This window comes from Urocitellus parryii, chromosome 7, assembly GCF_045843805.1.
Source record: "Urocitellus parryii isolate mUroPar1 chromosome 7, mUroPar1.hap1, whole genome shotgun sequence".
Classification (NCBI taxonomy): domain Eukaryota; kingdom Metazoa; phylum Chordata; class Mammalia; order Rodentia; family Sciuridae; genus Urocitellus; species Urocitellus parryii.
Window position 1 is genome coordinate 147,791,655 of NC_135537.1, and position 27,981 is coordinate 147,819,635.

At 39.7% G+C, this 27,981-nt stretch overlaps 1 protein-coding gene and 1 non-coding gene across 4 annotated transcripts in view; one reads left to right on the forward strand and one right to left on the reverse strand.

Moving 5' to 3' along the window:
- Positions 1 to 2,367: 2,367 nt before the first annotated feature.
- Trnas-uga (transfer RNA serine (anticodon UGA)) lies at positions 2,368 to 2,437 on the forward strand. Its single transcript has one exon. It is a non-coding gene; the product is annotated as a tRNA-Ser (tRNA).
- Positions 2,438 to 9,154: 6,717 nt separating this feature from the next.
- Positions 9,155 to 27,981, reverse strand: part of Tada2a (transcriptional adaptor 2A) — a 60,277-nt gene continuing 41,450 nt past the window's right edge. For all 3 annotated transcript variants that reach the window (XM_077800597.1, XM_077800598.1, XM_077800599.1), the window contains exons 11-16: positions 19,952 to 20,062; positions 18,328 to 18,399; positions 16,133 to 16,265; positions 15,155 to 15,198; positions 12,435 to 12,508; positions 9,155 to 10,020 (exon numbers count right to left, since the gene is read on the reverse strand). In XM_077800597.1, the coding sequence (XP_077656723.1) occupies positions 9,835 to 10,020; positions 12,435 to 12,508; positions 15,155 to 15,198; positions 16,133 to 16,265; positions 18,328 to 18,399; positions 19,952 to 20,062 (620 nt within the window). In that variant the 3' untranslated portion in view covers positions 9,155 to 9,834. The remainder of the gene's footprint in view (positions 10,021 to 12,434; positions 12,509 to 15,154; positions 15,199 to 16,132; positions 16,266 to 18,327; positions 18,400 to 19,951; positions 20,063 to 27,981) is intronic.

Here is a 27,981-nt window from a genome sequence, read left to right on the forward strand (position 1 = left end):
CTTCTTTCTTTTTTTTTTTTTTTTTTTGGTACTGAGGATTGAACCCAGGGTGTTGTGCATGTGAGGAAAGCACTCTACCAACTGAGCTATATCCCCAGCCCTAATGTCTTTTTTTCTGAACATATTCTCACTGGTTGGGCAATGGGCTACTTAGAATACACTTTTATGGGTCCCTGAGAAAGAATGGTTGCATCTTCCATTCATATCATTGCCTCTTGCTAACAAACTGGCAATAAACTGAGCATAGGGCACCCACCTGTAATCCCAGCTACTTAAGAGGCTCAGACAGGAGGATGGCAAGTTCAAGGCCAGCCTGAGAATTTAGTGAGACCCTGTCTCAAAACATTGAAAAAGTTGGGTGTGGTGGTGTATACTTAAAATTCTTAGGAGGCTGAGACAGGAATACTCCAAGTTTGAGGACAGCATCAGCAACTTAGCGAGGCTGTAAGCCTTTTAGTGATACACTTAAAATAAAAAAAAATTTAAAAATTTTGTTTGGGATACTGAGGATTGAACTCAGGGGCACCCGACCACTGAGCCACATCCCCAGTCCTATTTTGTGTTTTATTTAGACAGGGTCTCACTGAGTTCCTTAGTGCCTCTTGCTGAGGCTGGCTTTGAACTTGCAATCCTCCTGCCTCCGCCTCCCAAGCCACTGGGGTTACAGGTGTGCGCCACCACACCCAGCAAAATAAAAATATAAATAAATACAGGTAATGAGACTCAGTAGTGGGTCTAGGGATGTGGCTCAAGCAGTAGCGCGCTCGCCTGGCATGCATGTGGCCTGGGTTCGTTCCTCAGCACCACATACAAAGATGTTGTGTCCGCTGATAACTAAAAAATAAATATTAAAAAAAGAGAGAGACTCAGTAGTTAAGCAGTTTTGGGGTACAATCCCCTGTACAAAAACAAAACGACAAAAAAATTTAAAAAGGGGGGTGGGGATGTCAGTGGTACATACCCTTGGATTCAATACCAAAAAACAAAAACAAAACCTGGCAACAGCTTTGCTTTACCTGTCAGAATTGGATAAGAGCAGTGATCAGGACACTCCAGTCTACAGAAGTTTGATTTCAGGTAGCCATTAGGTCTTGTGCCTCACAGGTATTTCAAAGCCTGCTCACTAGTGACTGTAATTACAGTTTATATATATGCCACTGATTTCTATAAAGATGCAAATACCCTAAGAGAAGCAAACATTTTTAAAACTACTGTCCTTTTACAGGTTTGAGAGGAACAGTGGTCACCAGGTACTTGGGAGAAAACTCTATGCATGTGGGAAAAATAAAAGAATTAGCAGGACAGAAGTCTTAAGATACATTTCATCTACTACAGAGGTTTGCCTAAGGCGTGTGCTATTTCAGAAGATGTAAGAACACCTATATAAGGACTAACTAGGTTTTATTACATGAAAAAATGCTTTAATCTTCCATTTTTAGTTTCATAGTTCTCATAAAATTAATTTTCTAGTAATAAAGAAATGTCATATTACAAATGAAAAAAGGAAAATAAAAGAGAAAAAAGCATCACCATCACTTTATTAACAAAACAGTGATTAGCACCTGAATTTGTCTTTTTTCTATGAAAGATTTTTTAGTTTTCTTTACACAGTTACAATCATAATATATAGTTCTGTAACCAACATCAAGTTTCTTGGACTAGGCATTACATAAGGGAACATTACAACATGTCAAGGATAACTAGGTAATTTGAAATCTGTCTCTGAAATTTTCTACCTTTAATTCAATACCAGGGCTATGGCAATGATGCAGTGATGAGAATTTGAAGATAAACAGCATCCATGCACAATACACATCTGCCTCTTTTTATATTCTGTGGCTCAGATTTCAGTGTCCTTCCATGTGACTTTAGCATGATGTGAATTATGTGGTACAACCTGAATGCAGTTAAACGGAACTAGCAAAGGTTCAAAGGGAAAGAAAGGGAGATGCCAGTTGTGTTGTGTATCTTATGTGATATATACTTTATCCCCCCACTGTTCATCTTTTTCTTTTGCAGTACTTGTGAGTGGAACCCAGGGCCTCACACTTGCTAGGCAGATGCTCCAGCACTGATCACATCCCTCAGCTTTATTTATCCCATTTAATCTTCGCCAAACCCAGTCAGGTAGGGATTATCAACCACACTTTAGACTGGAGGGTTAAGAAACTTGCCCAAGGTTGCATATTACTAAATAGCAGAACAAGGATTAGTACTCAGGTTTTTCTAACACACCAGGCAGGTAAACAAGAGATCATGTATCCGTATAAGGTCAGTAATGTCAAAAAAGTAAAAAATCCGTACTTTTTCCTCAATTATTTCTTGCATAAACCCTTCATTTAAAAGTGAGTGTTTAAGAGGGCTAGGGATATAGCTCAATTGGTAGAGTGCTTGCCTTGAATGCACAAGGCCCTGGGTTCGATCCCTAGTAGCACCACCAAAAAATCCCACACAAAACAAAAGTGAGTGTTTAAGCCAGGCATGGTGGAGCATACCTTTAATCCTAGCAGCTCAGGAGGCTGAGGCAGGAGGATCACAAGTTTAATGCCAGCCTCAGCAACTTAGCAAGACTCTAAGCAACTTAGTGAAACCCTGTCTCAAAATAAAAAATAAAATAAAAAGGGCTGGGAATGTGGCTCTGGAGTTAAGTGCCCCGCACCCCCCTTCATGGCACTGGTACTTTTTTTTTTTTTTAATAACTAGAATGTACTCTAGTATTTCTTGAAAGGAAAAAAATATTTTTTAAAAATCTTCTTGAAAAAGTAGAACGAAGGGCTGGGGTTGTGGCTCAGCAGTGTGCTAGGTGCTGGGTTTGAGCCTCAGCACCATATAAAAATAAATAAACAAAATAAAAGGTATTGTGTCCAACTACAACTAAAAAATAAATTAAAAAAAAATAGTAGAACAAAGAGGGCTGAGGTTGTGGCTCAGTGGTACAGTGCTTGCGTAGCACATGTGAGGCACTGGGTTCCATTGTCAGAATCATATAAAAATAAATAAAGGTATTGTGTCCATCTACAACTAAAAAAAATTTTTTTTAAGTAGAGTGAAGAAAGAAAATATTCCCCTCCCCCAAGAGTGATGATAACACCACCATAAAAGGTAAAAGACATGCTTTTAAAGACACCTAACGTAATTAATGCTGCTTTGCATAACTTCCTACCACACCAAAGAGGAAAAACCTGGTCCTACAAAAGGGAAGTACATGTACACGTCAGCCCAAAAGCTTGGAGACTTCTCTCTGGTTATGGAATGCTACCCATAACATCCAAAGCCGCTGAATATGCAAATGATGAAGTGGAATGTGATAGTAGAGCAGCAAAGGTTCCCAGATGGGTTAAAAGGCAACATCTAACCTCCTGAGTTGCCCATCTGCTCTTGCTTTGCTAAATAGTAGCAAATTTGTAACAGAAAGTCAGTAACCTCAAATAATTCTTCACCAGACTCAAGAAGCATACTTCCCTATAAACATACCCTCTGCATTGTGTGTCTCCAGAGCCCTGGGGCAGTGTCTGGCTATATCCTGGATGCTAATTAGGGGTATCCCTTTTCATCAGAGGGCCTCTAAGCTTAGGGCTCCTATATCCTCCCCAATCTTGCCACCTGTGCTGGAAATCCCATGCTTTGTCTTTCCTCTTCCTAGTTTCCATGGAGACCCAACAATTTACTTTTTTCCCCCAAGTCTTAGCCATGGTTATTTTTAACTGGAAAACTCTGAGCCAGGTCACAGCTGGGATCTGGATGATGCAATGACGTCTATAGCCACCCTTCTCTCCCACAGACGGACGCCTTCTTTTCTGCAGTTGCTGGGGGCGGAGGCACTCCTGGGAGACTGTGCTCTCAAAAGCGTTTTTTTGCTTTACATCAAGAAGTTAAAACCCATGCCCTGACTTAGATCTGACAGTGTCCTGAATCTGAAGCTGTGTACACTCAGAACTAGGAGAAGATTATTATTTTTTTGGGGGGGGGAGTGGGGGGATCAAGGAAAAGTTGACATTGCTCTCAGCTGTCTGGCTGCAGTTTAGGTACATGGGGGCTCTGGCTCCTATCCCCCAGCAGAGTAGCTTTATCTGCTGCAGATTGCTCTTGATTAAAAAGAGGATTCTAACATGGGACAAGGTGGTAACAGGTGGAAGAGCTGTTTCCCATCTCTCCCGACACCAATAGAAAATGCTTATGTTATCAGGGTCAGAACACTGCTGCCCTCAGTCACAGAAGATTCACATCAGCCCACCCATCCTTGATACCTGGCAGCCAGTGCCTTCAAGGCATATCTGAACTTTTTTCCAATAATTTTTGGGAGAAACTAGCCAATTACCCTGAATGTTGCCTATGTCAACAATGTGATCCCAGATACTCAAAAAAGGCCAAGGGAGGAACATGGTAAGTCAAGACCAGCCTGGGCAAGGACAACTTAGCAAGACCATGTCTCAAAAGGGGCTGTGGCCCCAGCACCACAAAAGAGGAGAGAGAGAGAGAGAGAGAGAGAGAGAGAGAGAGAGAACGCGCGCAAGAGAGAAAGAGAGCGCGAGCAAGAACGAGCGAGCTTAACCAATGTTTAATGAATAAATTACAATGATTGATTAAAAAAAAGGGCGGGGGGGGGGCTGTGGCTGTAGCTCAGTGGTAGTGTATTTGCCTAACACATGCAAGGTCCCAGGTTCCAAGCCCAGTACCAAAACAATAAATAAGTTCCACATCCCAGAATCCATTTCATTTTTATTTCTTAAAACGTTTCTGTTTTCAAGAAATTCCCTACATGAAGGGTGATAATGGGGTGGGGGGAGCAAATCAGTTTTTCTATTGTTCAGTGGGAGAAATGAGAGGCTAGGTCATTTCAAACAATTGGAAATGGAAGTACCCTTGGGAGAGAGCTCTCCTAACAAAAGAGAGCTGTATTTGAAGTGTCATGAATTGGAACTTAGCTGTCAGTTCACTGAATAAGAGGTGATAAGATGACAACATTTCAATCTAAGAAAGTGCTGGTTTCTTAAAATGATTATGAGGTCTTCTTTCTATATTTCCTAAGATGTTGATTCTAGTCAAGGTATTCTGAATCAAGGCAGTAAGCCATCTGGAATTTTTTTACCCTACATAAGACCTCAGGAGTGATCATACTAGATGAAAAATCATTGCTTTGATGGGTGTGGTAGTGCACACATGTAATCCTAGTGACTCCAGAGGCTGAGGCAGGAGGATCCTAAATTCAAGACCAGTCTGTGCAATTCAATGAGATCCGATCTCAAAATAAAAAAAAGGGCTGGGGATATAGCTCAGTGGTAGAGTGACCCTGGGTTCAATCCAAGTAGCACAGGGAAATTTAAATAAATAAAAAAAAAGAAGGAAGGAAGGAAGGAAGGAAAGAAAAACCATTGCTTGGCTTAGAATGAATTCAACCCAAGATTAGTCTGGTGCCACAGAAACCCACCTCCTGTGCTCCAAAGTAGATAATGAATGCATCAAATTCAATTATTCAGCCCTAAAAGATATAGAACAATTCTGAATTCTGGGCTAGCAAAGTTTAAGCACTGGGTTTTCAAAGACAAGGGCAGTGACCTTTAAGTTTTTTTTTTTTTTTTTCTCTTGGCTTTAGGTTTTAAGCCTTTAATCTGCGCTGTCCATATTCTCTCTCTTTTTTTTTGGGGGGGGGGTTGTAACCAGAGATTGAACCCAAGTGTGCTTAATCAAACTCAGCCATACCTCCAGCCCTTTTTTATATTTAGAGACAGGGTCTCACTTAGTTGCTTGCATCCTCGCTAAGTTGCTGAGGCTGGCTTTGAACTTGAGATCCTCCTGCCTCAACCTCCTGAGTCGCTGGGATTTCAGGCATGTGCCACCTCGATCAGCACTATCTGTATTCTTATCCCCACTTTATTACCATCTCAACAAGGAAAGGGCATGTGATGGGTAACAAGCAAGTAACTCATTGTGACAAAGCAATTTTAATGTCAGAGCGAAACATTCATCCTTCCCTCAAATACCTATGTTTTTGATTTATAAGCTTGGCTGATCAAATCAAAGGGCAGCTGATACTCTTTCACTGTAGTATATACCTCTACTGCTGGAAGCCAGGAGAGCAGGCAAACGATGAATAGAAAAAGAACTTCCTTCCATTAGACATGGAAACTGTCCACTCTATCCCCTCCTCAAAGGCAGCACACTAAGACTTCAGTGCTGATGCCTGTTTCCAGGACAGGCTACTTAGGTTCTAAAATCCCCCAAATTAAATGTTCTTTACTATTCTTCCACTCCTAAAAGTCCTAAGGCAACATAACTTTGACCATACAGGCTGCTCTAATCCTTCTTGAGTTCTGAGATCCTGTTCAATTTCATTCAAAAGGGCTAATTATTATGTCTGATCAAAGAGGGATCATTTACCTTAGTTGGGCCACCTTTTCTACACAAGACCAACAGAAATGAGCCTGATACAGTGAGGCACACCTATAATCACAGCAACTCTGGAGGCTGAGGCAGGAGAATGGTAAGTTTGAGGACAGCCTCAGCCTAAGCAACTACCTCAAAGTAAAAGATAAAAAGAATTGGGGATGTAGCTCAATAGTAAAGTGCCCCTGGGCTCAATTTCTAGTATCAGAAAAATCAAAAAAGACCACAGAAATGGCAGTATCCCATTGTACCAGAGATTTTTTTTTTTTTTTTTTTGTGTGTGTGTGTGTGTGTGGCAGATCTGAGAAAGGTGAGCTGTATCTAGCTAAGCACATTGGAAAGGAAAACAAAGCTCCCAGTTCAGTAATTCAAACAAGTTAAAAAAAAAACAAAAAACAAAAACAAAAAAACAGAAAGCATCCACAAAGACATACTTAAAAATGGATGGGTGATGTTGCAGAATGCTGTTTAGAACACAGATCACTCTCCTGCCTAGAGATGGGTAGAATAGTGTTTTTTTGAAGTAAATAGGGAATGTGTAATTTGGGCCTCTGATTCTTTTGTTTCTGCAATACTGAAGTTGGAACCCAAGGCCTCATGCATGCTAGGCAAGTGCTCTACCACTAAGCCATGTCCCCAGCCCTGGGCTTCTGATTCTTCACAGCAGAGATTTTAGTTCTCTGATTACATATTTCCTAAATTAGAATAACTTATCAATTGGGATTGTGTTTTTACAGATGAATACTATCAATCTTCCTACTTTTCCAGCTAACTCACCAGCTGAAGAAGATTTCAGTGACTGGTTTGCTTAATTGAAGTTCAGATTTTAAAAAAGGTGGGGAGAAAGGTAAACGAGGAGGATAGAAACTGGAACCCAGGAAAAATAATCTGTAAATATTTCATATTAACTGATCTCAAGAAACAGTCTTGGTCTTTGAGTACAGGAGAGACTCATTACATGGAAAGAAATTTGTTTTCTATTTCCTACCACTGGGAGAGAAAGATATGCATAAAACTCCACCAGAAATCATTTTTTTAAATATTTATTTTTTAGTTTTAGGTGGACACAATATCTTTATTTTATTTTTATGTGGTGCTGAGGATCAAACCCAGTGCCTCATGCATGCCTGGCGAGCACACTACCACTTGAGCCACATCCCCAGCCCCACACCAGAAATCTTTATTGTTAAATTGGAATAAAAATTCTTGAGTTCTGTGATCCTGTTCTTTATTTATACTGCTGAGTTTCCAGAGTAAACTCTCCCTCTTTTGAGCTGATCTGGACTAGGAGTGACATCTAATCAGTGGAGTTGGTTTATGGCCAACCCTGCCTAAAAGCAAAGAAGGAGATCCAATGTTCTTGGAAAGACCCTTGCCAGCTCTGGTTTTTTAATACTAAGAAGTGGCCTTCTCTAGGGGATGACACAGAAGGAAATAATGTATTTAAAATACTCACATCGGATACCAGTAAGTGCTCTTTTATTATAAATGCAAAAAAATAAGGACTCCTTTCAAGAGTACTCCTCACCCAAAATAAGGCTAGACCTTTGAGAAACCCACTAGGGATACTAGGTCTTAAATTTTGCAAAGCTGGGTTTACCAAAACAATAATAATCCAACTTTCTAAAATCTAGTCATTTGTTATTGCAACTTTATTTTCCTATCATTATTTTCAACCATGTTTTTCTCCTCCTCAAATTTACTGATTCCCCACCCATTTTTCAGCACTCAATTGGTTCTGAGGTTTCTATCAGTCTGTCCTACTAACCTCCCACTCCTAACTACCACAGCTGCCCCTTGTGTTCTAGCCAAAGACATCTCTTGGCACCATTTTCCTTATTCCCACTGCTGCCCCCACACCATCCCCCACCTCCTATGTCTAGAACAGCCTCCCACTTCCATCTGCCATTTTTCTCTTGCCTCTTGATCTTACCATTGCCTCAAAACCCACCTCTCCCAAGAAGCCTCCCTTAATCAAGATGAAGGATTCTGCACTGATGGCTACTGTGTCCCAAATTTTCAAAACATGAAATATGTTTCTTAAATAAGAGGCAATTCCTTCATAACTAACCAGGGTGATGGTGGTGGTGGAATATGTTTTCTAGAGATAAAACTATGCAAAAAAAGAAAACCATTTCCACAAACCATCCTTTTCAAAGAATGGAATTCTTCTATTTAAATTCTCTAAAAAGTATCCTTTTCACTTTTCATCTCCTATATGATGTCTACTAGCAAATTGCAAGCATATTTACATCAGTCAAAACTTTGCACTGATGCTCCCAACAACCACATACTACTCACATGTTTGAATGTTAAAGGAACTGAAGAATCATTGGCTATTGGAAGTGATCTGTGCAGATTCTGCACAAATTTCTATATACATTTTGCTTCTAGCAGAAATAAGATATCCATGAATTTGGCTTCTAATTTTGCAGAAAGGTTTGATGTCCAAGTTTCAGTTGTGGTGGTGCTACTCACCCCATATCTAGTGAGTCTTGTATATGAAGCTGTTTTACTTCTGTTTTAAAAGCAGCTTTTATTGCAGGCTAGCCTTTCACCATAAGAAATTAGGGTTCAGGTCTCAGTCCAAGCAAAGCTGAGGTTAGTTGCATCATCTCCATCCTCAGGGACCTGGTATCCTGGGAAACCCTGGGTAAGAACAGGGTGAGTCCAGGACACACATGTTAGGAGAGATGGTGCAGCGTGACGGGGCGGGCATCCAACACCCTAAGTGTGCTTTAGTTACCAGAATATTCGACACACCCACAAATTAAATAGCAAAAACACTTTAATCCATTAATTCTAAAAATAACAGAGACATTTTATATCCGGTGCCACCTCCTCAAAAGTCTACTACAGATCAGACAGCCACACTGCAAAGTACAAAGTCAGACATCAGAGATGCAGTTTGGGACAAGAACATCACGGGGAGATATTCCTCCTCTTTGCTTATAAACATAAGTTTCAGCTTAAAAAATCCTTAGAAGAGAGCCTTTCTCATGCTCTCAAACCTTTCTCTTTTATTCTAAATATCTCTGCAATGTCTGAAGGCAAAACAGATAATCAGCAAATAGCTCTTAAGTACAAGGATCTGAGCTGAACTCCTGGGAATAAACACTGTGGTTTGGTTTGGTTCTATTTCTACCAACACTGTGATGTGAGGTACTATGGTTCTTGTTTTAGTTACAAGAGGTGTTAGGAATAAATGCCCACTCACATTTAATAATAGCTTATCTAACACACAATTCTGCAGCACAATACCAACATAGGAGTGCTTTAAAGCAGGGTAAAGAAGAAAGCAGACATTAATACAACTGAAGGTTTTCTTTGTCCTTCCCCTCTTTTTACAATGATAATTTGGATGAAAATCAAACTCTTCAGAATGCTTATACTGTCCTTTGACCCACCACATTCCAAACTTCTGACTTGTGATCCCAAGCCCTTGGAGCCTCAGGCTTTAGTGATGTATCCTTCTCGGATGAGGAAATCATAGATTTTCCGGGTTTTGTTCACGTCTATCTTGATGAGTGCTCTTGCCTGTGCCAGTCTCAAGCCTCCTTGCTTGTTACATTCGTTCAAAAGAGCAGATTTGTATTCTAAATAGGCTCCAGGGACCAACCTCACCATCTGACAGAGCTGCAAGACACAGCAAATTTAATAAACATTAACATCTGTCTTTCTCATAATTTAATCCAGCAGGTACAGCAAAAAACAAAAAAGTGACATCAACTTCAAACTATTTATAGGAGCTGTTGAGTGGCTGGACCACATTCCACTTAGTCTGTTCCTATCTGGAGACCAACACTACCTAAGGATAGACACCCAGGAAGAAAAAAATCAGGGTGTGATGCTAGGAGAGCCTATAGCACGTGCAGGCTGGCTCAGGGGCCTGGATCTGTTAGGAAATACATGTATGTGTTCCTGAGGAACCTGGCTCACTCAGGAGTGGAGCATTAAATGCCTGGGTGGAGGCCCAACACCATCCCAACACTCTGTCCAGGAAGAGCCACAGGGCACAGTGGGGACAGAGTATAGGTGCTTAGATTCCCAAGTGTGAATCACATTATTGTACTACTGTCATTAAGGAGTAGTCCCTGTTTTTGTGATTACATTTCCTACTCTGGAGAAGAGGCCACTTTAACTGCTAAAAACCTAGAAAGGTTGCTCAATTCCAGTTCACCTGCCATTATCTAGCAATGAGTAGTCTGAGGTCACCATTATGTGGCTAAGGATAAAAATATTTCCAGGCCATTCAAAATTTGAATCAGACTGGCCTGTGACTTTCTTAAGCAATATGTAGATAAAATATGTACCTCCTTCTACCTCCAAAATAATCTTTACCATTCCTGATGGATAAAACAGAACTGCACTACAATGGTTCCTTGTGACATGAGCTAATGCCACAGAATGGCAGGTGGGGGACTGATCTGGGGAACTGTAAAAGGGGTACGTGAGGAACAGAAAGGATGCTTCTCTGTTGAAATATGGACTTCATGTCTCAGACATATCCTGTTGAAAATCTGACAAGGGCAGTGTGTGTGTGTGTGTATGTGTGTGTGTGTGTGTGTGTGTGAGAGAGAGAGAGAGAGAGAGAGAGAGAGAGAGAGAAAAGCTCACAAGAGTGAGAGAGAGAGATATGAGAGACAGAGATATGCTGGGGATAGAACCCAGGACCTCAAGTATGCTAGGCAAGCACTCTATAACTCAGTTACATTCCCAGTCCCACTAAATACATAAAAATTAATGTGTGACTAGGGCTAGGGACATAGCTAGTGGTAGAACCCTTACATAGCATGTGCAAAGTTCTGGGTTCAATTATCAGCACCACAAAACAAACGAATAAAAGTTAATTTGCGACTATAAAAAGTGGTATAGAGACAGTCCAAAAATGTTTTAAGTGAAGGTTACATAGTTGGAATAAGTACAGAACTTCTCAAAGTGACCAATCTCATAGGAAATACCTATTTTCATGTAAGTTATTTTAAGTTTATAAAAAAAACTTCATTTACATAAAGTACCTACTGTCTGACACAAAGTAAATGCTTAGTAAATAAGAATCGTTATTATTTAATTGACATTATCACATGAACTTCCCCCAAAAGAGGAATGGTAGCAGGGCAAAGAAAGTTTTTTTGTTGTTGTTTGTATTTGGCACTAAGGACTGAACCCAGGGATGTTTTACCACCACATCTCTAGTCCATTTTATTTTTTATTTTGATACAGCATCTTGCTAAGCTGCTTGGGACCTCACTAATTTGCTAAGACTGCTTTTTTTTTTTTTTTTTTTTTTTTTTGGATACTGGGGATTGAACCCAGGGGCACTTAACTACTGAGCCACATCCCTTCTCTTTTTTATATTTTATTTACAAACAGGGTCTCACTGAGTTGCTTAAAGCCTGGCTAAGTTGCTGAGGCTGGTTTTGAACTTGTGATCCTCCTGCCTCAGGCTCCCAAGCTGCTGGGATTACAGGTGTGCACTACCATGCCCGGCTGAGACTGGTCTTGAACTTGCAATCCTCCTGCCTCAGCCTCCCAAGTCCTTGGGATTATGGGTATGCACCACCATGCCTGGCAAGAAAAGAGCTTTCTGAAACCTACCAAGGATAGCTCCTAGACTACTGGGACACACTAGACCTGTGTATATGTTAGATGAGCACAGCAAAATAGGCTTGATACTGTAATGATTTTTTTTTTTTTTGTATATGTGGTACTAGGGTTTAACTACATCCCCAGTCCTTTATTTATATATATATATATATTTTTTCCAATATTTTTTTAGTTGTAGTTGGACACAATGCCTTTATTTTATTTTTTGTTATGTGGTGCTGAGGATCGAACCCAGCATCTCACACGTGCTAGGCGAACACTCTACTGCTGAGCCACAACCCCAGCCCCTACTCTTTTATATTTGAGATAGTTCCCCAGGCTCCTAAGTAATTTAGATTACAGACAAGGGTATCACCATGCCCAGCTTTTAATAGGCTTCTCATAACAAGTAAATGAATAATCAGCCCGTATTCTCTTCCCCAAAATCCCCTTCTTTTTGTTACCTCCTTTTCTTTTTCATTCAGCTTTTCTGTGCCAGGGAGGCCAGTGAGATTCAAGGGTGGTGCACTCCGTCTACCTACAAGACACAGGCAGGAAAAAAAAAAAAAAAAAAAAAACACATGTATTTCATAGGAGCAACAACTGCTCCGGTATAAAGTAAAATAAAGTTCGAAGCACAGACCAGTTAGGTGTAGGATCAATACATCAATCTGCAGAAACACTCAACCTGCCCCTCAGGCCTGTTTAGCTAGAAACATGCACATCCCAATATTCACTTGAAAATAAAAATGAGGGACTGGAGATGTGGCTCAAGTGGTAACGCGCTCACCTGGCATGCGCGGGGTGCTGGGTTTGATCCTCAGCACCACATAAAAATAAAAATAAAGATGTTGTGTCCACCGAAAAACTAAAAACTAAATATTAAAAAATTCTCTCTCTCCTCTCCCTCTCTTAAAAAAAAAATAAAGTAAAAATGATAATTCACGTGTCCTTTGCTCTGCCAAAATACACAATCTCATATATCTTAGCATGTAATATGACTGCTCATCACAGCAGTTATCATCCATTTCTTCCTACCACATAGGAGACTAAAATCCGAAGCCCAGATGTCATTCAGTAAAGAAAGGACATCCACTGCCTAACCTGACAACTGATGAATGGAAATAACAACTCTGCAGGAGAGACATTCCTAATCCTCCCAACTCTGCCAGCAAGACAAGGTAAACATGGTAATTAACCAAATACCATGTGCCTTCAGATCAAAGGCAAACTGTTAGGCCAGCAAAAGGCCCTTCTTATTAATATGTGAGAGAATATCTGTTCCTTTCAAAGGAGCCCTGTTTACCTAAAAGATACACACACAGGAACAATAAGCCATTATTTGGCAAAGCAGGAACTAAGGTCAACTCACATACCTGAGAAAGAAATCCAAACAGGAGATCACTGGCCAGGCCAAGATGGGAAGTTTGAGGTGCAAGTTTGAGGTACAAGTTTGGGGTGGTAGCGGTGGGAAAGGCGGGGGTGGGGGGTGGGTGTATTTTGAATGTATATTTGAGATTAATGTTCTAGGGGTGAATGGAGTGAGTTAGGCAAAAGAAAATGTAGAATACTATATTAACAAGTTTTATGGGGAACACCTTTTACAGAAAGAAAAGGGACTATTTTAAACTGCTCTATTGGAAAAGAGGCTCCTCTATAATATCAACAAAGGCGATAAGGGCTTACCCTAAATGCTCAAAAAAGAAGATAAAAATCATATGGCATCTCACAAGTCACCAGAGGCTGGCTACAAGCAGTGATGCCAGGCTTTCAACCTTTCATTACCTAAAGAGCAACTCCCAGCAGTAAGAAAGCAGGGTCTCCTCAACCTAAATATAAGGGGTGAGGAAAACTAACGCTAGCCTAAAAACAAAAACAAAAAAACAGTGAATAAGTGAGTGCATGTGGTCAAAAAACCCCACAAATACCAAAGCTGTGTAATCATGTTAGCCAGTTCATTCATTTTAATTAGCCAGTATTAAGTATTCTGTATTTAGATTGCATGGAAGGACTGGAAGTAAGAAAATTAGAAAATAAAACATGGATTTCATTGTCTTGACAACTCCCTAAATGGCTTCTTTTCCTCTTTTAAGTATTCAGAAATAATTTACTTAAAACAAAGGGGGGGGGGAATATTATTCATCAAAGAGCCTTATCTGAGCCCTGTCTAGATTCTGAATATCATAAATAATTTAGCAAAGTCCATTGTTCAGAGCCTTCAAAGAATGGTAAAAGAGCAAATTATTATTATTATTATTATTTTTGGTGCTGGGGGCCTTGTGCATTCGAGGCAAGCACTCTACCAACCTGAGCTATATCCCCAGCCCCATGAATTGCTTTTTTTTTTTTTTAAAAACATTTTTATTTTTTAGTTTTTGGCGGACACAACATCTTTGTTTGTATGTGGTGCTGAGGATCGAACCTGGGCCGCATGCATGCAAGGTGAGCGCCCTACCGCTTGAGCCACATCCCCAGCCCCATGAATTGCTTTTTGACTACTCTATTCCTACTCAGTGGAATGGTCTGTATATTCTTATTAGGAGAAATGGCTATCTATTCATATGGAGTAGAGGGAGATGATAACTAGGAAAACAGGCAAAGAAACACCACAATCTTGGTTCAGAGCAACACAAGTAATACCTTCCCAAATCCCTAGTCATTGATTTCCAATCACCAAGAGCATCAGACAGCATATGGCTTAATCTTGCTTTGTAAAACTAATCTCAAAAATAGGACATACCCAAAGAGTTAAAGTTTAGAAATAGAAATACATAAAGTCTACCACTTATAAAAAGCCTGAAGTTTCTGGCAAGTAACATGTTTCTTTCCCCATATCAGAAAGATTTTTAACTTATCTTGTATGAGATGCATCTCAGAATCTGTGGTAGATATAACAGCAGTAAACAGACTGTGAAAACTAGTAAAACAAAGAAGCTACCTTTCTAGAATCCTTTCTTCACCTGTCTTTGTACTCTGGTTATAAATTAGCCTAACATTTGATTACTATTAATCCACTGAGAAGAGGAGGACTGCTGGATCACCTCTCAAATACAAACTTCACAATCAAGACTTACCTGGGGCTGGAGGCTGCTAAGTGGTAGAGAGCTTGCTTATCACCCACAGAGCCCTGAGTTTCATCCCCAGCACCAAACATACAAAAAAGACTTGCCTGGGAAATAATTACCTGAATTCGAAGCCATCGGAATGGAAGGAGTCAGCCCAGAATCACTAAAACAAAGAAAAGGAATTTAAGCTTAGTTCATATCAAAGAAGGCAATTTCCAAAAGTCCCTATGGGACTTTATCAGGAAAGTCACTTTGAAGAGATATAATAAGATAAACTACATAATGTTTTATAGGATACCTTACTATACTGACCAGGAAAGAAAATCTCTTCTGAGGGGAAAAAAATTCCTTGGATTGGCTAAGGAAAGTTTGTTAGTTTGTATGAAATAAGAGCTCTTAGCATGGAACATCCCAACAGCATTCATGGGGAAGAGAAAGGAATGTGATTTTCAATGCAAATCATACAAGGGAAAAAAAAAAAAGGGCACAGATGGAAAGCTAGGCAGAACATACTAATTTTTAAAAATAAGATTACAATAGGAAAGTAGGAGGAGGCCCAGTTGTTTCTTAATTGTCAGTGCTGTACTATTTCTGAGATGAACTTCTAAAATCTTTTTGAAAACAACTGGGGAGCAGGAGGGTAATGGGGATTGAATCCAGAGGCACTTTACCATTGAGCCATATCTCCAGTAAATAAACAGAATATCCACAACAGTAAACAGACTGTGAACACTGGTAAAACAAAGAAGCCTTTTTGTTTTTTATCTTGAGATAGGGTCTCACTAAGTTGCTTAGGGCCTCAAACTTGTGATTCTCCTGCCTCAGCCTCTCAAATCATTGGGATTACAGGGGTACACCACTGGACCCAGCTGAATTTTTTTTTTTTTTAATTATGGGACCTGTCATTACACATTTGTACATACACACAATATAACAATATAATTTGGCTAATATCATTCCCTAGTATCTTTCTGAATTCTTCTAGCTACCCAGATTTTATTACTTAGCCATCTCAGGTGCCCACAGAATCTGAAACACATGTGAAGCTAAAGTGTCCCAGAAGGAGTGCTTCCCCATCCAGGTCTTGAATTGCTCACATGTCAGCTTGCCGACGGAGCCACTGTTGGCAGGCACTACTGTCCTGGATGTACTGGAGAACTTCAGAGAGCATGGTGCGTTTAAGGCGTTCTTCTTCTCTCGTCTTCTTTAGGTGATCATACGTTCTGGCACCTGGAGGTGTAGAAAACACCATGATCACAACAACAATGCAGCAGAACGCAAGGGCCTCTTAACCAATCAGCAAACAGTCTGTCTTTTTTTTTTTCTGCAAAACTGCATTTATTATTATTATTATTGAACTGGGGATTAAACACACGGTCATTTTATCCCCCAGTCCTTTATTATGAACATAATACTTTTATTTATTTTTATATGGTGCTGGGGATCAACTCAGGGCCTCACATGTGCTGGGCTCTACCACTGAGCCACACCCTCAGCACTACCACCCCCAGTCCTTTTAAAAAAAATATTTTTGAGTTATACATGGACACAATATCTTTATTTTGTTTAATTTTATGTGGTGCTGAGGATTGAACCCAGTGCCTCTCACGTGTGAGGCAGGCTCTCTGCCAGTGAGCCACAACCCCCACCCCCGCCTAATCCTTTTTATTTGTTATTTTGACAATAGGGCCTCACAAAAGTTGCTGAGTCTGGCCTCGAACTTGCAATCTTTCTGCCTCAGCCTCCTAAGTAGCATGTACCACCATGCCTGGCTAATTTTACATTTCCAAAATGGTTTCTGTTGTTAAAAATAAAGACTATTACACTTGAACTTATATCCATAGAGCTATGTTAAGAAGCTAACTACTTTTTATTTTTATTTATTTAAATATTTATTTTTTAGTTGTAGTTGTACACAATACCTTTATTTTATTTATTTTTATGTGAGCTGAGGATCAAACCCAGGGCCTCGCACATGCTAGGTGAGTGCTCTGCCACTGAGCTACAGCCTCAGCCAGCTACTTTTTATTTTTTGAGACAGGGTGTTGCTAAGCTGCTGAGACTGGCCTTGAATTTATGATCCTCTTGTCTCAGTCTTCTGAGTTGCTGGTATTACAGGCATGCGCCACTGTACTGGGCCATAGCTACTTCTTGTGTGTAGTGGATGATATCTTTTATGTACTGGGCCATAGCTACTTCTTGTGTGTAGTGGATGATATCTTTTAACTACCACAGAAACTTCAAATATGCAGAAGAAAGGAATGCTATAGATCACTCCAACAGCAATAGTAAAACAACAGAAAACAGCCTGTATATGCGCTGGAGTTGTGGCTCAGTGGTAGAGTGTTTGCCAAGCATGAGGCACCGGGTTCAATCCCCAGCACCACATAAAAAACAACAACAACAAAAAACTAAACAAAATAAAGGTATTGTGTCCATCTAAAATAAAAATATATATATAAAAAATAGCCTTTATTAAGGATTTGCTGTGTGCCAGGTGCTATGTTTTTCCATACAATCTTTCTCTCTCTCTCTCTCTCTCTTTTGTAAAGGGATTAAACCCAGGGGCATTTAACCACCAAGCCACATCCCCAGCCCTTTTTTAATTTTTTGAGACAGGGCCTAGCTAAATTGCTGAGGCTGGCTTTCAACTTGTGATCCTCCTGCCTCAGTCTCCCAAGCCACTGGGATCACAGGCATGTGTCACTTTGCCCAGGCACACAATCTCTAATTTAGTCTTCATTCTAAGAGACTCAGAAAATGAAAACTTGAACAGAATTACAGAGTCAGTAAACAGTGGAGTCAGAATCTAAACCTAACCTGACTAGTTTTTTTTTTTTTTTTCCTGTGCTGGGGATCAAACCCAGAGCATCACACAGGCTAGGCAAGCACTCTATCACCAAATTATCTGAGTTATATCCCCAGGCGTAAGCTGTATGGTTTTAACTGCAGTAATACACTGCCTTCCCATACAACCTGGCTTTACTGTTAACTTGATCTTGAAACTTTAGTTTCTTCATTAAACAGAAGTAACAGTACCCCATAAGTTTGTCATGAGACACTAAATGACATGATGCATCCTACATCTAAAGCACCACTCTCTTTTCTATGTGTTATGACTTTTATGCTACCTCAGATAATCTATATAGTGATATTTATAGGGATTTAACAGATGAAACTTTTCTAGAAAGATTGAAAATTCATTCTGAAAAAGAAAAGCTTAATTTAAAAAAAAAAATCACAACCCCTTTGAGAATCCCTGCATATAAAGACGCCCCTTTTATATACTTACTACAAAAATTGGTAATGCCTGCTGTCCTATATTCCTGGAGCCGCTTGATTTCCCTTCGAAGTTCAAATTCCACTGTTTTCCCCAAAGAACAAAGGAAAAAAAAATTTGAAAAACAAAATCAACATCAATAAGTACTTCTGCTGTTAAGCATTTTCAGTAATTCTGTCTTACATAAAAGGCTGGGCAATTTCATCTAGGGAATCCTTTTTATTGATAATCTCTTATTAGAAATTTACCCAAAAGCTGAGAAAAGCCTACTCTAAATGTCTCAAGCTGCCATCTCCAAATGCAGTAGCTGGAATTTTTTTTTTTTTTAAATTTTCTCCTAGAAAACTTAAATTGGCTGAATTCATGTGTCCCCCAAAGTAATGAATATAATTTCTTAAATAACCAAGCTTTCCTGGTCTATCTATTCTCTCTCAAAATTTTTACTCATACAACCAAGTTTGTGAAACCCATCTCTGGTATTACTTGATGTTGCCCTAATGCAAAAGAATAACAAAAGCTCTCTACTCAAGTCCCAGTTAGTTTCTTTACAGCTTTTCTCCTATAGGGACAAAAGAGCATTGTGTTTTCCATAAACCAAAGATTTCTGCCTCCTCTGAGAACACAGATCAGGTTGCACTGCTCATGTTATTATGTGAAAGGGCATTCAAACTTGGGTGCTTTTGAAACAGAGGATGAAGGAAAAGCCTGGACAATCCATGGGGTGTAGTTCTTTGGAGTGACACATAAACCAGGGATGACACAAACTGGGACAGGAAGTAAAAGATCAGTCACTCAGAATGCCAACCAAACAAGGTGTTTGCTGAGGACAATCAACCTCAGATAAATGCCTGTGATGCTTCCTCAGAAATATTTGCATGAAACAGGGTAAGAGCCCTGGCAAAGAACCACCCAGAACAAAACTAAAGGGCCAAATAAATCTATAACAAAAAGTGTAGAAAAGTCAGCCAGTCTTAGGTCTTAGGTTAGGCCTTACTGACCTCACTTCAAATTTTTTTTAGTAAAAAATCAAAATATAAAATGGATGACCTCCCTCCAGAATACCAAAGAAAGGCAAGAGAATGATGGAAGTACAATTTCCATGAGTCATCCAACTCTGTTCCCATTTTTGGTACTGGGGATTGAACCCAGGGGCTGGCTATTAACCAATGAGCAACAACCCCAGCCCTTTTTAAAATTTTTCATTTAGAGACAGGGTCTCCCTAAGTTGCTGAGACTGGCTTTGAACTTGGGATCCTCCTGCCTCAGCCTCCCAAGCTACTAGGAGTACAGGTGTGTGCCACCACACCCGGCTTCAGCCTCCCATTTTTAAAACTACCTTTTTTTTTTTAATGTTTATTTATTTTCTTAGTTGTAGTTGGACACAATACCTTTATTTATTTATTTATTTATTTTTATGTTGTGCTGAGGACTGAACTCTGGTCCCGCCTGTGCTAGATGAGCGCTCTACCACTAAGCCACAATCCCAGCCCCTTAACATCCCTTTTCTTGCTCTCACAGTTCCAAATTTATTTCAATAATAATAAAGGGGAGTAGAAACAGACATATCCATGTTATTTACTTCACATAAAACACACACACACACACACTTGTTCATTAAGGCTCAAAAACCACCTACATGCATGGCTTTCAATGAACTTATCATGTTCCACTGGACCCACAATCCTTGCAAATCGCCTCATTGTTTCATAAAGGTCTTGAACCTCCTTGGGATAACGCCGTTCCATTACTACAGAGAAAGTAAAACATAACCGTGTCATTGGAGAATGTAAGGATTCCCAAGTTGGCCACATTTTTCTCCCCCTCACAGAAGTGAAATGGAAGGACATTATTCCTGACCTCATATGACTAATTTACCCATGACAGGAAGCAAACAGGAAAGCTAAGAATGCAAAATACTAATCATAGTGACTGCTTCACAGCATCTCCATAAGGATTATCACTGGAGATCATCTCCATCACTAAGCACTAGTGACTTCTCCCACCTCACTGTCTTTTATCTGCACAGGCAATGCTATAGTAATGGGAAAAGATTAATGGTAGATCTTGCATTCTCAGAAACATGTTGGCCAAAATTTCTGGAATTACTACCCACAGGATAACTAGGAAATTGCAGACACAGAATCTATCTACAGGACATAGATTAGCCTAGAAAAGTATGTGCTTGCTCACATGACCCTTGTGAAATCTCCCTGTCTACAAACATTCAGGTGAGGTGTATATTTCTTCATTGCCCATAGGGGTTACTTTGCCTTTCTTCAGACCAAATTAACTAGTTCAACTTAATTAACCAATGAAGTTATAATTTGACAATTATCATGCAAATAAATGGTCACATATCCAACAGAGCCAGGAGCAGCAACTCTGGGGATCTCTTTTGATGAAATCTCTAATCAAAAGAGTAAAATTTACAAAGAAGATGAGGAGTAAAACCAATCAACAACTGGTAAGTTGATGTGGCCAGGAGCTCTGATTGCTTTTCAGTGATTTTAACCATATTCAGCAGTAACTAGGTCACCGCTCGCGCACTCTCTCTCTCTCTCTCTCTTTTTAAAAATTTTTGGTGCTGAGAATTGATCCAGGGCCTTGTGCATGCAAGGCAATCGATACCAGCACAGCTGTATTCCCAGCCTAGTTCAGTCTACTCTTGAAGTAAAGATAATTTTTCACATGACAGTTATTTAAATTGCCTTTATTTTAGATGAATTTCTTCACTTAGAAGACACATTCTTATCTACTTCACTTAGAAGAGACATTCTTATCTACTAATTCCAGGAGTTTGTTTTAATTTTCTTTTTTTTTTTCTTTTTGGTGGTACTAGGGACTGAACCCAGGGCTTCATGCTTGCTATGCAAGCACTCTACCATGGAGCTCCAGCTCTAGCCTTCCATCTTTTTAATTTTTATTTTGGGACAAGGTCTCACTACATTGCCCAGGCTGTCCTCAAACTTTTAATCCTCCATCCTTAGCCTCCCAAGCAGCTAGGTAGGTGTGCACCACCATGCCTGGACTAGGAGCTGACTGAATAAATACAGACTGATTATTTCTTTCTTACTACCAAACAAAAACAAAACAGAAATCACAACTCATAACAAGGATAACAACAAAGAATCTGAAATGAAATTGGAAAAATAACTTTTTTTGTTTTACCTTTACTTCTGTGTATATTTGAATATGCCCATAATAAAAAGTAGGGAGAAAAACTACCAAACTATCATTTTTTTCTAGGGGCGGGAGGAGGCCATTAGGCTTTTTTACCCTCCTTTCTCTTGCTCTGACAGTTCCAAATTTATTTCATAATAATAAAGGGGAGCAGAGACAGGGGTAGATTTTTTTCCTCTAGTACTGGGATTGAAACCAGGCTTTACGCATGCTAGGCAAGTGTGCTAAAATTGGATTTATGTAACAGGAAATTTCATGAGTAAAAGTCAAAACTTAACTGATCTATATGAAAAACCCAGTAATTCAGATAGAGGAACTCATTATTGTGTCTACCAGAACACGGATAATTATTGTCTATAGAAAAAGCATGGGAAATCTGATCCTGAATTATTTTTGCAAATCCATAGTTCTTGTTTTGGAAGGGGATACAGGGGGGGCTGGAGATTGAGCCAAAGACACATTTAGCATGAAGTTACATCCCAGACTTTTTTATTTTTCACTTTTAAATGGGGTCTTACACCAGGTGCAGTGGTGCATGCCTGGAATTCCAGCCACGAGGGAGGCTGAGGCAAGAGGATCATATGTTCAAAGCCAGCCTCAGCAAAAGTGAGGCACTAAGCAACTCAGTGAGACCCTGTCTCTAAATAAATACAAAATGGGGCCAGGGATGTGGCGCACTGGCCTAGTGCCCGAGTTCAATCCCCAGTACTCCCACCCTGCCAAAAAAAAAAAAAAAATGGGGTCTCACTAAGTTGTTTAGAGTCTTGCTAAATTGCTGGGGCTGGCTTCAAATTTGAGATTTCCTGCCTCAGCCTTCCAAGCTGCTGGGATTACAGGCTTGTGCCACCACACTGGACTGCAAATCCACAGGTCTTGATGAGGATGGAATTAAATAAGCAATCTAATACTACAAGAAGGAATATAAATTGATATAACCTCTTTTGAAAGCAATCTGGCGACATGCACCAAGATTTTTTTTCTTTTTAATTTTTAGTTGTAAATTGACATAATACCTTTATTTTATTTACTTATTTTTATGTGGCACTGAAGATCAAACCCAATGCCTCACATGTCTTAAGGTAAGTGCTCTACCACCGAGCTACAACCCCAGACCAAGAATTTTTAATGATTCTATTTTGTGACCTATTAATTCTACTTTAAGGAATCTACCTTTAATAATAGGGCTGGGGATACTATAGCTCAGTGTGCAGTGTATGCCTAGCATGCATGAGGTCCTGGCTTATATCCCTAGCGGTGCAAAAAAAAAAAAAAAAAAAAAAAACTAAAAAACCATTAAACATTCATAAATAGAGCCAGACACAGTGGCACAAGCCTATAATCCCAGTGCCTCAGGAGGATGAGGCAGAAAGATTGTTAAGTGAGAGGCCAGCCTCTGCAACTTGACAAGAGTGTCTGAAAATTTAAAAAGGGCTGGGGGTTGCAGCTCAGAGGTACACACCCCTGAAATTCAATCCCTGGTTCAAAAAAGAAAAAAGAAAAACCTAGACAGAGAACAAATAAGTTCATCATAGCATTATTTATGTAATGATTCAAAAAATGTGAAAACAAGCTAAATATTTAGAAATAAGTGATTAAACACACAACTGTATTACTTTATATACAACATATTCTGACTATGTAAAGTAAATAAAACACCATAATAACTTGAAAAATGTATAAAGTACCAAAATAAAGGCATAAGATGTAACATTCTTATGACCACAACCATATTTTTAAAAAATTATATATAAATTATTTAGATTGGGCTGGGGATGTGGCTCAAGCGGTAGCGTGCTCGCCTGGCATGCGTGCGACCCGGGTTCGATCCTCAGCACCACATACCAACAAAGATGTTGTGTCCGCCGAGAACTAAAAAATAAATATTAAAAATTCTCCCTCTCTCCCTCTCCTCTCTCACTCTCTCTTAAAAAAAAAAAATTATTTAGATTGAAAATGCACTCAACCTGTCTGACTGGCTAACTTGACCCTGTCAGTGCCACAGTGTCCAAAAGACACCTATTGAAGATTCTACCAAATAAGACTTTTACAAAAAGAGTATTATGACACATAACCATTATAAACATTTTGAACACTACAATTATTATTATTATGAAAGTATTATTATTTCCTGAACAGACTCTACGTTGTAGAAAAAAAAGTACTGGGGCTTTTTCTGCCAGTTTAAGTTCCTCCATTATTTAAAAGTGTAAAATTTAAGTTAGCAATTCATTTAAAAAGCCTTTATTGGGGCTGGGGATGTGGCTCAAGTGGTAGTGCGCCCGTCTAGCATGCGCGCGGCCCGGGTTCCATCCTCAGCACCACATACAGACAAAGATGTTGTGTCCGCCGAAAACTAAAAAATGTTAAAATTCTCTCTCTCTCCTCACTCTCTCTTTAAAAAAAAAAAAAAAAGCCTTTATTTACTATCATCATCACACAATGTTAAATATCTTTTTTATATGCCACCATGCAAAATGAAAGCATCACTTTCTATTGATGTTTCTATAAAAATAATTTTATAACCTAAGGATAAAGGTTATTTTATGTTTAACACATTGTTTCAAAACATGACAAATCTAGAAAATGATAATTTTTCCATGCTGTAATTACTACACTAGTGTAAAAAATTCTCATGTTAATGTTTTGACTATAAATTAATAGTTCTTTATTATCACTATAAATCAAAATGGCCTTGAAGACTTTTATATTTCTTTTGGTGCTAGAAATTGAATACAGGGTGTTGAGAGCCACAGCCAAAGGGGCCCCAGCAAACTTCCAGCTGCCAGCAAACTTCCAGCTGCCGGCTGATGATTGGCTCACAGTGGCCCCAGCAACATCTAGCTGATTGGCTCCTCTGCGGTGATGTTCATTGGGCTGTTTCCCTGCCCTTCAAGCTGCCAGCTGATGATTGGCTCACAGTGGCCCCAGCAACATCTAGCTGATTGGCTCCTCTGCAGTCATGTTCATTGGGCTGTTTCCCTGCCCTTCAGACTGCCAGCTGATGATTGGCTCACAGTGGCCCCAGCAACATCTAGCTGATTGGCTCCTCTGCGGTCATGTTCATTGGGCTGTTTCCCTGCCCTTCAGACTACGGAACTGCTCATTGGGGGACTTCTTTGGCTCCGCCCACGCGACCTAGCCAATCGGCCTCAAGAGCAGGAGGATGGTGGGAGGTGGTTGTTGGTGTGTGGAGAGGCTTGTGGAAGCCGGTGGTGGCAGTTGGGCTCTGAGGGTTTTTCCTGAGGAGCTGTTTTGTTTGGCGTTTGTAGTTTTAAAAATAAAGTTTGTTTCTTTTGACAAGTGTCTCCTGAATTGTGCCCAGCCAGACTGCGGCATTTGGTGGCCCGTACGGGGAACGAACCCGCGACCTTGGCGTTATCAGCACCAAGGTTATTCTATCAAGTAAGCTTGATAGAATCCATTACCAACTTAAACATGACGCCAGCAGATTGGGCTAATATGTGTAAAGCTGTGTTAACTGGAGGACAATACCTGTTATGGAAGGTTGCTAATGAGGAATTTTGCAAGGAGACAGCTATGGGAAATGCAGCAGCTGGTTATCCTCAGAGAAATCTAGATATGTTGTTAGGAAAGGGACCTTATGAGGATCGGCAGCAACAACTTGCATATGATCCTGGTGTATACGCACAAATTGCTATAGATGCACTTAAGGCATGGAAGACTTTACAAGGACATGGAGGTTTACAAGGTCAATTATCTAAGATAATACAAGGAGCTAATGAACCTTATGCTGAATTTGTAGATAGGCTTATTCAAACAGCTACCAGAGTTTTTGGGAATACAGAACAAGCAATGCCATTAATAAAACAACTGGCTTATGACCAAGCGAATCGTTGGTGCAGAGATATCATTAGACCATGGAAACAGGAAGATTTAAACAAATATATTAAATTGTGTAGAGACATTAATGAACAAGAGCAAGTCATGGCAGCTGCAGTAAAACAGGCTTTAGATGCCAGAGACATTAATGAACAAGGGCAAATTGTTGCAGCTGCAGTAAAACAGGCTTTAGATGCCAGAGACATTAATGAACAAGGGCAAATTGTGGCAGCTGCAGTAAAACAGGCTTTAGATGCCGGGCTAAGAACATGCTACAATTGTCAACAAGCAGGACATTTTAAAAGGAATTGCCCCATAGGAGGAGGGTTTAACAATACTAGGTATCAAAGGAATAGAATACCGGGTATTTGTCCACGATGCCGTAGAGGGAGACATTGGGCTAATGAATGCCGTTCTCAAACCACCATAGAGGGTACTCCATTATCAAAAAACGAACAAGGACAAGGTTTTTATCCACAATATCGTGGACAAAGGCATCGGGCTCCGTTGCCAAAAAACGGACAGGGGGCCCCAATGCTCCGGGGCCCCAAACCACAAATATACGGAGCTCTGGAGGAACCCAGCAACCCCAGCAACCCCATCAGGGTAGTGCCCAGGGCATCAGATCCCTCATCAGACAGACTAGAGGGAGCGCAGGGTTGGACATCTGCGCCTCCGTCAAATCAGTACTAACTCCAGAGATGGGAGTTCAAATCATTCCCACAGGGGTGAAAGGACCTCTTCCCAAAGGAACAGTAGGCTTATTATTGGGACGCAGCTCTTCTACTCTAAAAGGACTTTTGATAAGTCCTGGGGTAATTGATCCCGATTATGAAGGTGAAATAAAAATTATAGCCAGTTCTCCAAAGGGTATATCAGTAATTTCACCAGGAGATAGAATAGCACAATTACTAATAATACCAAGCCTACATGATAAATTTTCCAATCATACTGTAGAAAGAGGTTCCAAGGGATTAGGCTCCACAGGTGTAGATTGGGCTATGCTTTCTTTAAATTTAGATTCTCGCCCCATGCTAAAACTAAATATTCAAGGACATGAATTTAATGGGCTACTGGATACAGGTGCAGACCTTAGCATTATCTCTCGTCAAGAATGGCCAAAACATTGGCCATTACAACAAGCCACTCAAACGCTTCGAGGCCTAGGAGTGGCGAATAATCCCGATAAAAGTGCAATGGTATTAGATTGGAAGGATCCTGAAGGATGTGAAGGAACTATACAGCCATATGTATTGGATCATCTTCCTGTAAATTTATGGGGACGAGATGTCTTAGATCAATTAGGTTTGACATTAACAAATAATATCAATCAAACTGCACCCACTATTATGGCTAGACAAGGTTTTAGGAAAGGAAAAAGATTAGAAAAACAAGAACAAGGTATAGCAGCACCAATACAAATAAATCAAGGAACAGACAGACATGGGTTGGATTTTCACAAAGGGCCACTGAGACAATAAAAATTACCTGGAAATCAGAAAGACCAGTATGGGTCCCTCAGTGGCCCTTGACTAAAGAAAAGATACAAGTAGCCCATGATCTGGTCAAACAACAATTAGTGGAAGAACATATACAACCTTCTGTATCTCCCCATAATACTCCCATTTTTGTCATCAAAAAGAAATCTGGTAAATGGAGATTATTGCAAGATTTAAGAGCCATTAATAATGAAATGGTCATTATGGGACCTGCTCAATCGGGGATTCCTCAGTTGTCTGCTTTGCCAAAAACTTGGTATGTTTTAGTTATAGATATTAAAGATTGTTTTTTTTCAATTCCAATTCATCCTGAGGATAGTCCACGTTTTGCATTTACTATCCCTGCACTAAATCATGAAGGTCCTGATCAGAGATATGAATGGAAAGTACTCCCTCAAGGGATGGCTAACAGCCCAACTATGTGTCAAATTTATGTTAACAAAGTAATCCAGCCACTTAGAAATCAAAATCCTGAGCTACAAATATTTCACTATATGGATGACATATTATTAGCACACAAAGCTAAAAACACATTGCTAGAATGTTATGCCACACTTACAAACTTATTAAAAAATTATAATCTAGAGATAGCAATAGATAAAGTACAATTAAATTTTCCAATTAATTATTTGGGAGTTCTATTATCCTCAACCATGGTCCGTCCACCAAAAATTCAAATACGAGTAGATCAACTCAAATCACTTAATGACTTTCAAAAGTTATTAGGAGACATAAATTGGATAAGGCCTTATCTAGGTATTCCAACAGGAGAATTGGGACCTTTATTTGATATCCTAAAAGGTCCATCAGATCCAAATTCACCCCGAATGTTGACGCCTGAAGCAAGAAAGGCATTAAAAATCATTGAAACATATATGGAAAATATGCATTTGGATAGAATTGATATAAGTTTGCCTTTATTATTTATTGTATTATCAACAAAAAATATTCCTACAGGAGTATTTTGGCAAGAAGGTCCATTATTATGGATACATTTATCTTATTCTCCTAACACTATTCTTACTAGGTATCCTGAGGCTGTAGGACAATTAGTACTCAAAGGAATAAAAACAGCAAAGGCAGTGTTTGGAATTTCTCCTAATAAAATTATTACTCCATATACTATGAATCAAATTGATGAATTAGC